Here is an 18,495-nt window from a genome sequence, read left to right on the forward strand (position 1 = left end):
TCATGCCAGTTGGGACGTCATTTACCAACACTGGACAACCAAACCCCAACAAGGACGCCTTTAGATAATTGAACGTTATACTGACCAATCACTGAACCACAAAGAATAAGATTGTGGTCATACAGTTAATTGACACGCAAGAAAACCAATAGAATTGTGAATATAATTGTCATAGCCCACCTTTTGTTGCACATAAAAGTAATACGACTTAATTGCGATTGACAATATAACTAGCGAGTTAGAAAATTTAGCTTAAAAAGGGGGACCAATAATGGTATACAAATGTGAAAATGACATGACGTTAAGCAAATCGAAAATAAGAAGAGGGAGGCATTCATAGTGGGCGTGGTCAAGCCCCTAGTTTGGTTGCACCGCAGCGCATACACAATGGCTGCTGGAAAGAGGGGAAAGCAAACAATTTTCAGGCCCGCCGCGTCCAGCAAAAAATATGAGAAAAAAATTATTAAAAATTCGGAAAATAGTTGAAAGTCAAGAAAAAGACCGTAGAAAGGATGTTAAGGCTCCCGCGGTAAGTTTGGCGTAAATTAAGCAAATTGTTACTTCCTTCTTGAATTAAAATATCGGGGTTATTCAAATTATGGGAGAGGGGTGAGCAGGGAAAAAAGTTTGTGTTAATCAGCCCCCTGTTTGGGACCTCAGAGAAAGCCAAAGGAAGACATAAATATGAAGAAAATTTAAATAAATTGTGTTAAAACTTAGTGTCATATCACGTCTCACGCAAATTCATGTCAACCATCAAGGGAAATCAGTAGTGTAGTAAAAAGTTGCAAAAAAGTTTTGGAAAGATAGTTAGCTTAAGTTTTTTGAATATAATAACAACACTGCTGACATCCGACGGGGAACGCAAACCAAAATAATTTTGGAAAATGTTTAAAATGCATTTTTCGTGCATACTATTTCGATTTTGACATATGTGTAGCTACATGAATAACAGCGTGTATACATACGTTTATCGATAGTAGCAAGTTGGCATTTCCCTGTCAGCATTAAACATGAAATATAATGTATGTCTTTTAATTTGTATGCATCTAAAACACATTTAGGTCAAAGCTGGCAAATGGGAAATGATTATAGAGTATGTCAGAAGATGTGGACAGCAGTGCGTTAGCTAGCTAAACAGATTAGTAACGAATAAGAAGTTGCTTGTCAATATCATAAACAACCAAAATGGAGGGAGAACTGAAGGGAAACTAATTAGGCTATGCTAAACATTTGCTTAGAGATGCGTTGCTCTCAAATCTTTATTTATCGACCCCATTATTGTCGTCGAGAACATGCTTTGATATAGAAATATTGTAGTGTTAACGATAATGTCACCTTTCCACCAAGAACAATGTCTTCCAGCTTTTTTGTCGTATTAATTCATGCATTAGCTGAACACGGCTCAGATCAGAGTTTGTGTTTGCAAGGTTGTGTTTGGAAACTTCATTGTGTTTTGATAGGACTGGCTTCTCAAAACTCGTTATCTTATATTACATCCTATATTATGAAGTTATTCTCTTGGTAAAACTGCTGTTTTTTTCCTGAAAGGCTTTGCACAATAGATTGCAGGTTAGTTATATTTTATGTATGTTCTTTGTGGTATACGGTAGGATAATCCTGTCTTTGAAGGTAAAATACTATGCACTGATTCGGAAAGTTAAGTAATCCCATTTTTAAGGGTAGTTAGCATGGCATGACACCATGTGTCGAGTTGCACGGTCTTTGCGCATGCTTTTCCCAAACAATACATATTTATTAACCTATTTTGACTACAGTTTATGCGAAGCAATAATATCGTCGATGCATAGGTTTGAAGTTAGATGGATGGAGAATTAAGCTATGGTTGTTTTGAGTACTTTGAAGTGCTGCCGATGTTGGTTTCACGTGGGAACGAGGAGTTTGGCATCTTAAAGGGACAGTAGCATTATTATGGCTGCAGTGTTACGGCTCATTCTTGTGTTTGCATTCTCAATGTTGTTATCCTTGGTATTATTTGACAGTGAACCAAGAAATGTAACCGCATTTCTGTCGTGTATATTTATATGGTAAGATGCTAAATATAAATGCGCGGGTGAAGTTGTATTGTCAGCGTTATGTCTAAAAATGTTTCGACGTGTTACTGTATAAGTGTTTTCACAATATGTGCAAATTTTTTAAACATAGAAATCGATTTGATTATTTCTGAAGCTTGCATTAGAACGAGTTACTCACCTGCTTATCCTTTGTGGGCTTATGTGTTCCTAATGAAGAAATGTCAACTTGTAAAGTCTGTGCCTTTAAAAATGCCATGTAGCAGGGTATAGCAATGAACCGCTGCATTAGTTTCATCCAGGCTAGCTCTTGACTCAGTTTTAGTGATGTCCCGAGTGATTAATGCAGTTGGCATCAGTCATAAATGTTTATTTTTCATGCTGTCCGGCTTCTTGCTTGTTGTGTCAGACTTCCACAGCTTCTCTCGTATGGGAATCATTTCATGAGTCGTTTTAGTACCCTGTTAGAGTTTTTAAAAAGATGTTGCTGTTTGTGTTGCTTAACTGACAATCACATGTAAACCAAAGGCTGAGCATAGAGTGTCTGTTCATGCTGTGTTGTATAACATGCTTTTAAATTGTATTTATGAATGCAAACAAAAAGATGAATGCATGTGAAATTTGAACATTATTTTCTATTTTACCTTTGCAGTAACATTTTCAGATTTATTCATTTGAAAAGTTAGATAACAGTTGCAAAATATATATTATAAATAGAAAGATTTGCCATTTTAAAAGTTTCATATATTGTTTTTTTTTACCTGATATTTTTGACAGTCTTTTCATACATTGTGTTGTGATTGCATATTGTCTTTGAAATGTCTGCACTTGTTGTGGTGGTGTGTGGTGATTGGATTGGTTTGCTCTGTGATTCAGTCATATTTGAAATATTGAATGGAATTCAGGTCTGTGATTCCAGAGTACTTAAAATTTGTATTTCAAGTATGTCAACTCACAAGTTTGTTATTTTCAAATTTCATCATATCTAAAGTGAGATACTTTGATTCTCTCAAGTGTGGTCTTTACCTAAATATTATGCTAATGACTGTATCATTTCAATTTTGTCAACACACTATGCTACATTTCATTTATTACTTATGATTGTAGCTGATTATTGTTCCATTTTAAAATAGTTTTGATCAGTAAAACATATTACATGCACTTACAAACAAATATTCACATGAACAATGAAATGGTTGGAACAAATAAAAAAGATTAAGATGCAGATATGATTAAATTTGGCATGTTAACACATGTGCAAAACAGGATGTCTTACAGTGAAAAGATTCATTCCAGCTATTTGTTGGAATTTATAATAGTAAGCCGTTTATGTAATGGTATGCAAATCCAACTTTAACTAGAGAAATTTTTATCAAATCATTAGGTGTTCCCTATAAGAATCAGGCTAACCATCACAGCATTTAGTTTTAAAAGTTTTATACTAGTCCATGACAAACATAAATTTTGTTAATCTCAGGACACCACAGGGGTGGTTTAGTTGTCCTAATATAGCATTAATCTAAATATTAAAAATAGTTTTAAGATTAAAACAATTAAGAGTGGGTAGTTTAAAGGCAACAGTCCATAATATCACAAAAATTACAGAGAATTTCTGGATGATCTTAAAGCACATAAGTCTAAAAAAGATTCATTAAAAAGCATGTCCAAAACCTATGTAGGAAACTTTTCAATTATGACACTTTGCAGTTCATTTTTAGGTAGCAGAAATTCGTATTTAATTTTTTTACAAATTTTTTTTTCAATGGTGTGCAATTTATTATTATTATTTATTACACAGTAATGGATCTGTTTTTTACAGTACATGAGCCTGTGTGTTAGTGTTCCTCAACCTTATGTACTGTAATAGATTATATGAATTGCTTAAATTATTGTGATATAGTAAAGTTTGTTTTGTGTCACCATGTGTTGAGATAATTATGACTTCTCATTAAGCATCCTTAAATTTGTTTAATCAGAGTGATACAGTAGTTACCCATGTTTACATTAAGCATTATTTTTGCAACTTTATAGATTTGTGTTTAGATTGCATTATTATAGGAATTGGGCAGTATTTAATTTCAATTTACCTAAGATTAGTTTTAGTGTATTTAACATATAAGTATTTTTCAAATAACTAGTGGCTTGCATTGTGCGTAGAAACAAATAAATTGCCATCCTTAACTTTATCTGTAGAGAATTAAAAGGACATTATATTTCATGAGTTTAGTTAAATCAGTTATCATCAATGTGAAATATTGTAAGCTGATGTTTGATACCTCAGTCTAGTAACAAAACATTTTAACAGTGAAGATGTTTCATAAATTCTGAACCAATTTATTGTATCAAGTACTGCAGCTGAATTTGTTACACTCAACACTAGTAATATTTTATGTGATAAAAAGAGATAATTATAGAAGTATGGCACACTGTTTTATAGACAGATGTAATTTACAAGTGTTTAAGCAATACAGTTTACTACTTGTTACATGTGCAGTAGTTAAATATAAGAATTGACATGGTTAATTTTATTTGTAAATCTAATAATGAAAATGCTTAATGTGCTTACATTTTTGCAACTTTTCCCTCTGTCTACGAGTAGACATGTTCATGCAGTTGATGTCCAACTTAATCATTTGAAACAAAATTAATTCGGACTAAATTCAACTTTCGACTTTTATTTATTCATACATTCATTCTACTCAGGATTAGATACAGCAAGATGAAAGTAAACCTGAACAAAAGCTTGTGAATAAATAGGTGAATTTGGAAGTACAGTAACATGGCTTGCATCATCTGGGTGTAATAGCCATGGTTTCCTTTTATTCTCTATTTCTTGGTTCATTATGTTACATGCTACACTTTATTCAAGGAAGGCCAGAAAGAGGGAAAAAAAAGAATTACTTTGATGCCCTCTAGGAGAGGCATGAAAGCTAAATTCTTAGTCATCATTCCTAACAAAATCTCCATGTTTTGTGTTACAGCATGGTTTTGGTTCTTGAAACAAACTCTTCCAGATCTGGTACCTTAAGGCATGTGTTGACATGACCAAAAGTGAATGAGCGGATACTGCTGAGTTGGAGTCATCAGTCAAGGGCTGTTCATGATGATATTGCGACTGTATTTTGCATGTGCAGTTATCAGGGAAACAAAATCTGAGCTGCAATCAAAAGATAGTTTGGATGTATTTATTTTTTCCTCTAACAAACATGCTGGTTCCATTCAGTTTCTCAGAAATAAAAAGACATTGTATAAGCCAAGGATATTGTTAGTGAATTGTTTTCTTTCAAGAAATAGATATACTCAGGTGTCAAGTTTGAATAATTAGGAAAATTTAAATTCAAACAGGTTTGATCTGATTGCACAAGACAAAGGAATGGCTCTCCTAAACTGTGGCTGTTTTTGCTGAGTTTACACGGGGTTTCACTCCAGCTTGGTAACTGGGTACCTGAAATACGGCTATGCATTGACATTCACACATGTGAAAATGTCTGCAAATTGTAGTATGGTTGACAAGAGTAGAATAGGCTTCTTGCTTGAGATCATTCATTGCAGTAGATTAGAAACTGGTTTTCAAGAAAGGTTTTGTCTGTTATTTGACAAACTAGGTTGATTCTGTGGCTTGTGGACAAGAGAAACTAGAGTGGCTCTAAGCGCCTAATTAACTCAGCACTGAATTAGTTACAGTGGAGACTCTCCAGCTTTGCTGACATCATGTTTCCAGGAAGCCAGTCTGTTGTGTCATTCTGATGTTTGAGATTTGTGTTTCATAGCTAAATGTGGCCATGAAATGGTTTCAGATACAGTTGCTATTTATAATTTTCTCTTCACCAAACAAAGGAGTTACATCTGAATGAACATCTCATCTTGGTGCCCTGTCTTTACGTGTTACATTAACAATGAGTAATGGAAATCTGCATTTTGATAATTTCTCTGTCTGTTTTAAAGGAGGCATTTAAATCACAAAGTCCATTTAAAATCAGAGCAGGATGAATAACTAGTACAATATATTTTGAGTTTTAAATATCCCTAAACTTCTCCAACCATCCACATTGTTTAACCATGGTCCTAAAACTGGAAAAGTTCCTTCCATGTGAAAAGCTTTTAGTTTACTTGTAAAATTCAGTCCAGAAAAAAGAAACAGACCAAAAAGAAGTTAACTCTGTGCTGGCATATCACAGTCCTACATTTCTTCCCAACACACATCTGCATAACAGTTTTTGTTTTGTTTTTCATAGATTCTCAACCATGGGAAGTATTATTGTCTGGTCATCTTCAAGTATATTTAGATGAGCACATCAAAGAAGAGTGCCTTGTTCTACCATCAGGTGTGCCTTAAATTATGTTAAGTAATTTCATTGTAGTTATCAATTTGATGTGGGTACATTAAGGATGTGTCCCTTGAAAGTATCATCTAGGCACTGGCTAAAACCCTTCATTAAACTTCATTAAGAGAGGGAGGAGTGTCAGAGGGCCATGTTATGTTAATAGCTATCTCTTTGCCAACAGTGATATTGCAAAACCTACTATACTGTCCAGTTTGAAATGGCAGATGCCTCTTTTATTAGAGTAATTAAGACAACATAATACACAATACTGAGTGATGTGCATACTGAGTGCATCTTGCTATAACTGTTCTATTCATTTCTGTTCTCTCTCTCTCTCTCTCTCTTCCAGGCCCCTCAGTGCTCCCAGTGTTGATCACATGAAACTGGAGAGTGTTCCCAAAGCACAAACATTTACAATAGCTGGGCAGAGCATAATTGTCCAACTAGTAGGCCTGCCTTAGGCTGCAATGGCCACGGTAATACCTGGGGATTTAGAAGAAGTTAAGGATACCCAGAGGGTCCTGTCTGCCACAGGGAAGCGTAAGAGAAGTGAAGGCAAACCCAGGAAAAATTTCCCCTGCCAGTTGTGCGAGAAGGCCTTTAATAGTGTTGAGAAATTGAAGGTGCACTCTTACTCGCACACAGGCGAGCGCCCGTACCGGTGCTCACACCAGGACTGCAGCAAGGCCTTTGTTTCTAAGTACAAGCTGCTAAGGTACTGCATTCTCTTTTGGGGCTCCACTATAGTTGCTAAAGCTTGATAGGCATTGGTGCAGGAACGCCATGAATATAAGTTGATGAACTTTCTTTGAGCAGCAGGTGGTTTATTCATTTTTATAAAATTGAATGAGTTCATTGTAATGTTAGCTGTGTTTTTAAACTTATGAATCAGATTGTTGTGCTACTTTTAAGAGTTGAAACAGAATGCTATTTGAAAACTTAATTGAAAATTAATTGAATATAGCTTAATTGCTATATTACTAAAGTGTTGAATGAACACAGCCGTGGACTAATGCTTTGAATTCATTCATATTTTATATGTTGGAAAGCTGATGTATGGGGTATTAATTATCCACTTTTCTTACAAATTACATTGTTATGGAATGGCATGGATGTTTTTTTTTAATCCAATAGTCCCTCATTGAATATATGATTTATACAGATTTTTAAACATAAATGAATACATTGCTCAAATATAACTGCTTACAGATTATATCTGTGTTTAAAGGCATATGGCTACTCATTCTCCTGAGAAAACCCACAAGTGTAATTATTGTGAGAAAATGTTCCATCGCAAGGACCATCTAAAGAATCACCTCCACACACATGATCCAAACAAAGAGGCGTTCACCTGCGAAGAATGTGGCAAGAATTACAACACAAAGCTCGGCTTCAAACGTCACCTGGCCTTACACGCGGCCAACAATGGTGACCTCACCTGCAAGGTGTGCCAGCAGACGTTTGCCAGCACGGGTGTGTTACTGGAGCACCTGAAGACCCACGCTGGGAAGTCATCAGGTGGGACCAAAGAGAAGAAACACCAGTGCGAACACTGTGACCGCCGCTTCTACACCCGCAAGGACGTTCGAAGGCACATGGTTGTGCACACAGGGAGGAAGGACTTCCTCTGCCAGTACTGTGCGCAGAGGTTTGGCCGTAAAGACCATCTCACCCGCCATATGAAGAAAAGCCACACGCAAGAACTACTAAAGGTCAAAACGGAGCCCATGGACCTGTTAGACCCGTTCTCCTGTAACATTACTATGCCAGTCAAAGATGAACTGCATTCGATGATGTCGATATCTTCCAGCGAGCTTGCCTCCAAGCCATTTGCCAACACATTGCAGCTGAACATCTACAACACCCAGATCCAGTCCATGCAGAGCAGTGGACCACCGCACCAAATGGTCTCCACAACCCTGCCTTTAGGAATGACCTGCCCCCTCGACATGGAGTCTGCTGTCCACCCTTCCCACCAGTTCTCTTTAAAATACCAGCTTGGTTCTACCTCGTATGCCATTTCCATGCCGGAAAAAGAACAGCCATTAAAGGGAGAAATAGAAAGTTATCTAATGGAACTACAAAGCAATATGCCATCCTCGTCAGAGGATACACAGATCGTGGCCTCGAAATTAGATTTAGAGTCCCACGTAGGGGGTCTCGACGAAACGTCAGAGGACGTTTCGCTGCCGAAAATCTCCGGAGTCGCCTCGGCCAGTGAATCGCTTCACTCCTCCTCCCTAGACTTCTCCCAGCTGTTCAACTTCCTGCCTTTGAATGGGCCTCCGTACAGTCAGTCCGTTTCTGGGGGGGGCCTTGGAATCAGCTACACCCAAGAGGAATCGCTCGCGCTCTCCCAGCTCCCCTCACAGTCCCAGGAGCCCCAGGACCCTGGGAGTGGCGTTTGCATCAGCCCCCTCCACGGTCTGTCCTCATCTTTCACATCCAACCTAAACTCAACCACCACCCTGCCTCGCTTTCATCAAGCTTTTCAGTAACAGTCTGGGGCTCTGCCACAAAGTGTATGTATCTGCCAAACATGAAATTTATATATTTTTGAAGCCAGTAACATATTCTGTCTACACAAATGTACAACACACACATTAAGTATATGTATGTGTAAACACATATATATACAAACATACCTATGTGTATATTTAAATGTCTTTGTATACATATATTGATATTTAGATATCTATATCAATATATATCTAAATATGTATTGATACATATATAGGCATATATTGTTCAAAAGCAATAGGAATGTGGTTTGGCTCAACCACATGGTACAACCCAAGAATATCATTCAGCATTTTCTGGAAAAATTCATTTCATTTCAAAGTTTATTAATCATATGCGGCCACCACTATCATTTTCATAGCATGGAAACACCTGTTAAGGTATAGCTCACACAATCAAATGGATGTCATATTTAAATAGGATTTTAGAGTTGGAGAGGTTTTTTTTAAATAAACATATTTAGGAATGTGGTTGCAGTGATATTAGCACAACTCAACCTCCCTACCTTATAGTAGTTTGAGTTTAGTACATAGGTTTTTACAATGTTTTAAGATAGCACTTTGAAATTATAGTGAGGTCTAAATCCCATTACACCTAACAATTTTAAATGTTTTATATGAAAATTATAAGATTTGTTTTTAAAATCACAAGGTACTGAAAAGATTAAGCCCCGTGTGACATTAGTACTTACTAGGCCTCTTCAAAACCAAAACCAACCAAAAATATATTTAAGAGCCACGTAGAATGTTTTTTTTCCTGAAATATTGTTTTTATATGATGCTGCTGCTCAGTTCCCTCTCTAACACGTATAACATGACATCAGAAAAAGATATTGTTGCTCTGCTTACTTTCAATACGTATAAAGGGACTAGAAGACAAAGAAGATAAGTTCAAAAGGCAGAAACTGCTTGTTCTGTTTTTTTTTGGCACTCTAAAAGAGTATACATGAATCCCCCCCCCCCCCCCCCCCCAAACAAGGGTAGACCTTTTATTTTCAGCAGATGAGTAATCATGACTGTGATCTACTCTTTTCAATATTCAGAGCACTTATTGCCATTGATACATTAAATTGGGTGAACGGTAAATGTTGCCATAGGAAGGTGAGATGGCAACCTGTTATCAACATCTGGACTTTTGTCATGAGGCAACCATTAAATGTATATTCACCTTGTCTACTGCATGAAGAAGGTAGCCCACCCCACTAATACTGCCCATCATTTTTGCTAGTCCAATATGTTTTCAAACTAAGCAGTTGTTGGCAAATATCTGGACTTTATAAAAGTTGTATGTGTATGCATATTTGTGTGTTAATGTATTTTTGTTTGTGTTTAGTTGAAGGTTGTTAAATGTGCAAAGGAATAGAGATTTATCCCACTAAAACTTTTGGGAGAATGTGCAGAAGGTTGCAAAATTGTGGTTTGGCCTATCTATAGCTCTTAGATTACCTTGTGTGTGTTTTACCTGTATGAGTGTTTGTGTGAATGAAGGAGATCTGTGCTTACATATGCATAAGTGGTGATGATGAAGTTGGCTTATTGTTATAGTCTATGTCTAAAAAAATGTGATGTTTGGGTAATACCATTATTGCAGCTCTGAGAAGTGGCATTCCTTATATTTTGTCACTTGACTACTGCAATACGGAGGTGTCATGGCATTGACTCCCAAAAGATTAATGATTGAAATTACTGGAAGAAAATGAATGTCATGATGTGGCTTAAATAAGGCGATCTACTGTGAAACACCAATACCATTATTGTTTGACTGATGTTAAATAGGCACAAACACTTTTATCTAATGCTGTAGAGGGAAAGTGTAAAATATTTGATATTAAATCAGATTATTATCATATTACAAGTACAAAGATGTCAGACATCTTGATATTAAAAAGATAGCATAAAAGCACTTTTTTATAAGATGCTATACACATTATTTGCATGTGCCAAGCACATTCTCATGCCATTACATTTTCATCTGTATTAAAATACATGGTTAAAATAAATCATTAATCAGACTACCCGGACCCCTGTTTCTCCGTGGTTAAAGTCACACAAACAATTACATCACTTAAAGACCATATACCATAACCCAATCAGTTAGTCCTGCAAGGAAAGAGCATTGTTGTTAAAATATGCCACCAGGAATCAATAAGATGCTGTACTGCTACAATCATAACCCTTCATCACCACAAATTCTGTTTCTGTTTCACCGACTTGCTTATAATAAAAAGGCCAACTTTATGATCATTCAATGCAGCAGTGCTGTCAATTGGAAAGAACTCACTGAAAATATAAAGGGTCTTATTTTCTCTCAAGGTATCTTAACCAAAATGACCAATTTTGATGGCAGAATGGCAGAGAAACATGCTTTGATGAAATTTTAATTCAGAGGGAATGTGGGATCTATTCAGTTCTCCAGCTTTGAATGAACACTGTTCATTAATTACATAATTACATAAGGTTAGCAGTTGCTAATGTTAATGAAAAGTGTTAAATGAAAAGTTAAATAATGACTAATATTATGCCTACTTAAATTTGTTTGTCAGACTTATGGATGAACCTCAAAGCAGGAGAGCTGACAAGGCCCCCACTGTAAGTCTGTATTTAACTGCTATATAAGCGGTCAGCTAGGATATAGCATGAGGGAGGGGTGTGAACATTATTTTGCTGATGACAGCTACATGATCTGCAAAAACATTTTGTAAGGTATATTGTACAGTGTGTGGTTTTATTGAACAGATGATTGCTCTGATTTCAACTGACAAATCCCTGCAAATGATGAAAAAAGGTGAAAACTTCAATATTTTCTATCAAGTATTTATGATCAGAATTTTAATGTCTGTGGTCATTTACAGGGTTTTGTAACTGTGTGTATTTAATGTATCCTGAAAAGAACACAAGGACTTAAACTAGCACTGAAAATGCCTTTTGTGACATTGTAATGGATAATTAAGTAAATCTGTTTTAAATCTCTTATAATACTGCTTGATAAAGAACCAAATGACATTCCAGTGCTTTTCTGTGCAAGATACTGTAACTGAGGAATGTTGTAAAAAAGATTCTGCCATCTATACGTTCTAATTAGACATTATGAGGTCAAACTGGTTAACCGAGTTTCCTCAGGTTTGATCACCTTGAATTTACTTTAATGTCAGAGAAACAAGTACTTCAGTTAAAAAATACTTCAAATCGGCACTAAAATGTATAGCACTGTCTGTGTGCATATGTGTGTGGATGTGTTTGTGTGCATGAATGCTGACCGCTTGTGGATTTTTGTGATTCTTTTGCTAGTTTATAGCACTCAGAAAAGTTTTTTTGGCCTATAGAATATTTTATTTTTAAAAAAATACTGTGCAAGAAACATGTTACTTTGAAAGAATGGAATCTTTTTTTGTAGTTGATCAAGTTCAACTAATCATTTAATTATGAACTGTACTACAAAACCCTAGTCCCTGAAAGTTTTTAGCTTGTGTAGCTTGAATTTGGTACTGTTAGCTGATTGTTTTGTAGTAAATTTTCCCACTTAGTTCCATGGCCTGTTTATGCACGCTATTTGCCAGTGTCTTAGCCTCATATAAAGGGAGATTGTTTTGCAGATTGTCTGCAAGGAAGGACCTCACACACAACTCTGAACCTCATTCACTTTAGTGCAGTGCCACCAATCAAAAGCAATCAGTGTGTGTCTAGTGTTTTAACCAAGTACGGGAATTTGGCAAAGACAAGCTTTCTTTCCTTCCTTCCTTTCTAAGATGTCCCTTTTCTTTTTCCTCTTCACCCAGAGCCATAAATTATTTTATACACATATACTGTAGGTCACATAAAGGAATTCTTTCATTCTCTATATTATAAATGATTTGCAGTTTGTTTGCATATAATCTATAGTAGCATTTGAAAGAAGCAAAATAAAAAATTAGCAGTGCCTGAACTATACTGATTTCTTTATGACAGATCCGTTTCAGAAGTTTTCACCTGAATAGTCTTGATACACAGACCAAAATGTATATGTGCATTTCTGTAATTTATGACTGATTTGAGAGTGTATCCATCTTAAAATTGCTCCTGATCATTATTCCCAAATCATACACTCCTGAAAATGTATTACCATTTATTTCTGTGTATTTTATAGACTACAGGTTACCTCTTTGCAGCAGTTTTATTCTATGCTTTAAGTGTTCCCACCACCTTTACAAATCATATTTCAAACAGTATATATTTTGCTCAGTTATGATGAGGATTATAATCGGCAATCAATGGGTGAGAGTTTCCCTTGAGCTGATATTTGCCATCTAGCCCTTGTACGCCCATATGTCCTATTTCTTAATGTAAGAAAATGCCTTGAAGAATTCCCCCTTACACTTTTTATAGTTTCTAATTAGGTAATTGTTTCGGGAGATAATTCTAATATATCATGAGCCACATTTCGTGTCATAGGAAGGTGTTGAATGTCTTTTTTTCTTTGATATTGGGTTGGAAATGTGCTATAAATGTATCTTGAAGGTATGTGGTTTTATAAAAATGCTTGGTTAGCCTCTGTATAGGGCATATTTGAATTATAGCACTTTCTGAGATCGAATGCCTTTGTGAGTTTTCTCAAACATTTTGTTGTTAAAGAACCTTTATTATAAATGGTATGTGCCTGTAGATGTCATATTTAGCTCTTTAGAGAAAATGTTAACGTGTATATACAATGCTAAAAGTTTCTATTTTTACAGGTACAGTTTTTACAGTGTTTTTACTATCAAAGTGTCATTTTTGCTTTACTTGCACAAAACTTCTGTGTCTCTCACTCGAGGGTATTAAGTTAATGTTGAAGGTTTTCTTAAACTTGGCCATTATCAACAATTGAAACCACAACATTCCTTGGGATGTACAGTATTTCAGAAACTGTTTTGCTATTTTGTAATGGAAGATCCTTCATACCATATGTCCCCTTATAATAATAAATGATCAAACTTGTCACTAAACACATATTACAAAAGTCATGCTTTCAGAATGCTGCACTAATACATGCGTTGCAGTGCAACAGTATTTTTTTTGAGAATAATCAATATTTAATTTAACCCACTAGACACGTTAACTATATCATTGATTTTGTCTCTGTCGAGCTTCAAAGGTTTAAACTAATTTAGCTTACTTATTAAAATACATATTGAGCACATATTCTCCCAGAGTGAATGGGTTTCTGAACTGCAGATAGGTATTTTGGCATAACCAAGGTCAGCTGGATCTTCAGAAAGTTCAAAGTTGATACATTACTATACCCTAAAACACAGTGTGCAAGCCGGAACAGAAGTGAAATGTACTGTTTGTATTTTATTGCATTTAAGTAAATTTTTTCTCAATTTAAGAAAACTGCACATTTAGTCACACAGAATCCACAGAAGAGTTAGCATGATTCACACTTAGCAACTCCAACTTTATTTCATTTCATAGTGGATGATGGCTTTCTGGAATTTGCAATCCTTCAGCGAGAGACACAGACCTTTAGCAATTCATGTCAACTTTCAATATAAGCTTCAGTGGTACAAGAGAACCATATTGAATGTGTATGTTAGAAACACTCCTGCAATATTTTGGTATTGGATCAAGCTGCTAATGTATTCTTCAAAAAAAAAGCTCCTTATGGTGCTACAGACCTCTTTTTTTTCTTTTTGTTTTGTTTTTTGTTTTTTACAAAATATCGATTTAAGCTGAATGGACAGAGATTGTGCTTAGTTGTATCATATATTTTTGTACTGTGACTTGTGTGGTCTTTTATGGACTTATCTGTAGTATCACAAGATGCTCTGGTGCACTTAAGACGGTGTCTGTGCATATACCCACTGTCTGTAAGGTGGGGAAGACCAAGTGAATTCCCTGTCGAGCGCAGTTTTCAGGAGGGAATGGGAATGGGGTTACTTCACTTGAGAATGCCTTCAAAATGACTGAAATGAAAATGTTGAGAATGGGAAACATCTCTCCTGTTGGTGTTGGACATGATTGTGAGTACAGAGCAATGGATTTGTTCAGAGGGAAACTGCATTCCAGCCGTGTCGTCGTCGTTGTTGTTCATCACATTTCAGTAATGCCATCCTGTGATTTTTGGACTCATGTTGCTAATCATGTATATTTTACTTAAATGTATTTTACAAACTACTGTTGTATTTGTATAAATATAGACAAAATAATTCATATATATCTGTGTATAAGCTGTGTAAAATAGAAATTACTTAACGCTGCAGCTTTCATCAACTTCCTAACATTTACATCATCCAAAGAGACAGATTATTTATTGTCTGGCAAATAACATGATTTGTTTTTTTTTTCATACTACTTTGCTGCTATTAAACAATAGAGCTGCAGTTTACAGCCTACAGTGTTATTACTGTGTAAACAGTATATGAAAAGTTCAATAAACGTACAAGAAGGATTCAGTTCATCTGATGTCAGACCTGGCTGTATTAACCCTTTGTGTTTGTGAGTGCATGCACTCTGTCTGTGTATACCAATACATCATAATATGAACAAGGTTAGGGTTTGGACAAGGAAGTGTATCCAGGTTTTTTTTCCTTTCCATATGACCAAGTACAAATGAAGCCCATTGTTTGTAGGTACTAGTCTAGTCTACAAGTAAATCATCGTGTAAAATGAATGGGCCTGTACAATATATACATACCTTGCTTCCTAAAGAAGGAATCGTCTCCCCAACCTAATCTTTGCAGATTATAGATAATCATCATGTTATACTTGTTATGATTATATAATGCAAACTGAACATTTCTCTGAAATAGGCATACTTTTATCAGAAATCCCTAAATCAAACATTACTCCTTTATTTGATAAGCCTACGATAGATATCATTTAGATATCATATAGCTATCATTCATCAAGTCCATCACTTGTCGAACACTTGTATTGATTGTCTATTCATTTACAGTTACACACAAAAATATTGAAGTAAAAAACAATTTAGTTATCACATTTAATGTAAACCAAACAAGAGCTAATCTGAAAACTACAAAATTGTGACACTACACAATATTGTAACCTCTGCTACTGCTCTCATGGTCTCAACTGGCAAACATACAAGTTTGAGCTCAAGAAAATAAAATTTAACCAGTTTTTTTTTTTTTTTTTTTTTTTTTAAAGGAGGTAATATTGTGTTCTTTAGTATTTGCATCACAAAAATACTTGATGTTTATTTTTGACAGTTCTGAAACATACAAACATACTGTCTTAAATTAACTGGAGAAAAAAGGGGAAAAAACTATACTCCGTGCTAGAACACAACATAGCCTCAAACATGCAGGATACAAACTAGGCTAGGTTTTTAGTACCAGCTAATGAAACAATTTATTGCTCCTTCCATGTCAACTTATCCGGCATTCAAACTAAACCCCGAAATACCCCCATCAAACAAGATATGACCAGGCTTTTTTCAAAGCGGCTGTAACTACTTTCCTGGACAACAGCAGAAGAACGTCATTACACGGGGCGTCGACAATTTGGAAAATTCCTCCTGCAGATCTGGGTCTGCGCATGTTCAATGTTTTGTATGGATTCTCAAGTCGTAAATCACTCGCAAGATAGCTGTCATAGCTAGCAAAAATCTCGCATTTTTGGAGCTGCGAAGAGACACTTGTTCGCAATAAGCTAGTTTGCAAAAATGTTAAGAAAATAATACAAGATAACGCAAGCGAGAACCTTCCAGTAAGTTATCCCAAATAAGATAAAATAATTAGTGCGAAATTCACTGACCATATGTCTTCATAGGGTTTATTCAAGTTACCCTGATTACCATGTGGAGTTTAGCGGGTGTCGTATCTCATGGTGAATATAAACAGCTTATTCCTAATATGACCATAAATTGGGTCAGGACCATTACCCGCAATACTGTGTGCATTTACGCGTCAGCGAGAGATAGGAAGGGTATCTTTTCTAGAGCTGTCTTCCAGGTGCATCTTACAACAGTTAGAACTTTTAGCAATGGTTTTCCATTTTAGAGGGATAAAGAGCAAAGCTTTAGCTGATGTGCTGGAGTTGTGATTTTATAATGGTTGGTGGTTCAGTGTTTGGTTTGAATACCAGAGACAGACATAGTGTTGAGTCCCCACAGGTGTTTTCTCAATATATATATATATTTTTTTTTTTTTAAAACTTGGGATTCGGGGTCGTACAGTTGCCATAAGATTGCAAGCTACAGCAACAGATTTCCTGACAGTGCTGCGCTTAAATATTCATGGGCTTGAGTATACGTCCATGCTTCTAGATAAGACCTTTCAGGTCTATTACAAAGAACAATCAGTTGCATATAACTACATGACATGGTTTCAAGTTCAGAACCTATTAAGGTGTTAAGTTTTGAAGCCACTTGAGTATGCCTATTCATTGTTTGAGACTGCTCACTACAACCCTCAACTCGATAAACATTTCCTCCCAGCCGTTGATGACATGCTAACCTGCATTTTAAACAGCATGCAAGTCAAAAATGTATCAGGTTTATGAAGTCAACACATCAACAAACATCAGCTCTTCTCCTAACAAGCCGTCAAACGCGTTTTTTCCTCATTTTGTTACAGAAACGGCAGTATTATCTAGCCAGAACAACTACGTACCTATAATGCCATGGCATTTTTTAACAAAATGCTTTGGCTGTACAAAACTACTCTAAGTTTCAAATGTACCGCGCCACTGAATACAAGAAGTATGTTTCAGCAACACGATCAACGGTGAAGGATAAAGCAGGCTATGACGTGTCAATGTCCTTTGAATTCTCAAAATGAGTTTTTCCCCAAACTACTTTGATAGCCGGCTAACGTTACAAAGGCACGATGAATATTAGATGGCTAGTTTTTAAAATTTCCAATCACCTAAAAATAACAGACGTCTCGACAGACACTGAAATAAGATACAAACTGAGAGGGAGAGATCGAAGTATGAAAGATGCTACTGACAATGTCAATCATTTCCGTTAGTTAGCTTACTAGTATCCGTTAGCCTAAATGTTGCTACACAGTTGCAAGCTAGCTTGCCAACCTAGTTTGCTAGTTATCTCGTTTAAAGTATCCAGCCAAGTCAACAATCAGCTAGTTCCTGGTTTTAAGCACAGATACAAGTATGAACTAAAATTACAAGGAGATATCAAGCTAGCTACCCAACTATGAAACTTGCACTCAAATCATGGTTGTAGCCTAGCTAGCTAACTTAGCTGACTTGTTACTGGCGGACTGACGCCGGAAAAAGACGTGACGACGTGGACTCTGATTGGTACTGCAGAGAACGCCATTTTGTGCCAACAGATGCCTACATGTCTAGATTTGTGTGCCTATATATAAGCCAAAATTGACTTATACTGAAATATTAAAATAAAATATAAGACTTAATTTATTGCACAAGTACCCTGTTTGCCACATTCACAAATACCGTGTGGAAATGACTCGTAACATATTAAGAGAATTGACATCGATTTCAATATGCCTGACGCACAATGCCAAAAGATTTCTACCTGCGTTCCGTCTTTACACTGCTAGAAAGGAGATTTTCTAAAACAGTACTGGATGATTGCCTCAGTCAGTGGCTTAGCGTTACAGCAGCAGCAGCAGCATAAACGATTTGAAGAGTTCTGCTACAGTGTACGCTGTG

The 18,495-nt window shown here is 36.0% G+C and overlaps 1 protein-coding gene across 1 annotated transcript; it reads left to right on the top strand.

Annotated features, from left to right (window-relative positions):
• Positions 1-6,825: 6,825 nt before the first annotated feature.
• plag1 (pleiomorphic adenoma gene 1) lies at positions 6,826-8,856 on the top strand. Its single transcript, XM_036522508.1, has 2 exons — positions 6,826-7,073; positions 7,587-8,856. Exons 1-2 carry the CDS (start codon positions 6,826-6,828, stop codon positions 8,854-8,856), a joined length of 1,518 nt encoding a protein of 505 aa, XP_036378401.1.
• The last annotated feature ends 9,639 nt before the right edge of the window (positions 8,857-18,495 follow it).

Source organism: Megalops cyprinoides, chromosome 2, assembly GCF_013368585.1.
Source record: "Megalops cyprinoides isolate fMegCyp1 chromosome 2, fMegCyp1.pri, whole genome shotgun sequence".
Classification (NCBI taxonomy): domain Eukaryota; kingdom Metazoa; phylum Chordata; class Actinopteri; order Elopiformes; family Megalopidae; genus Megalops; species Megalops cyprinoides.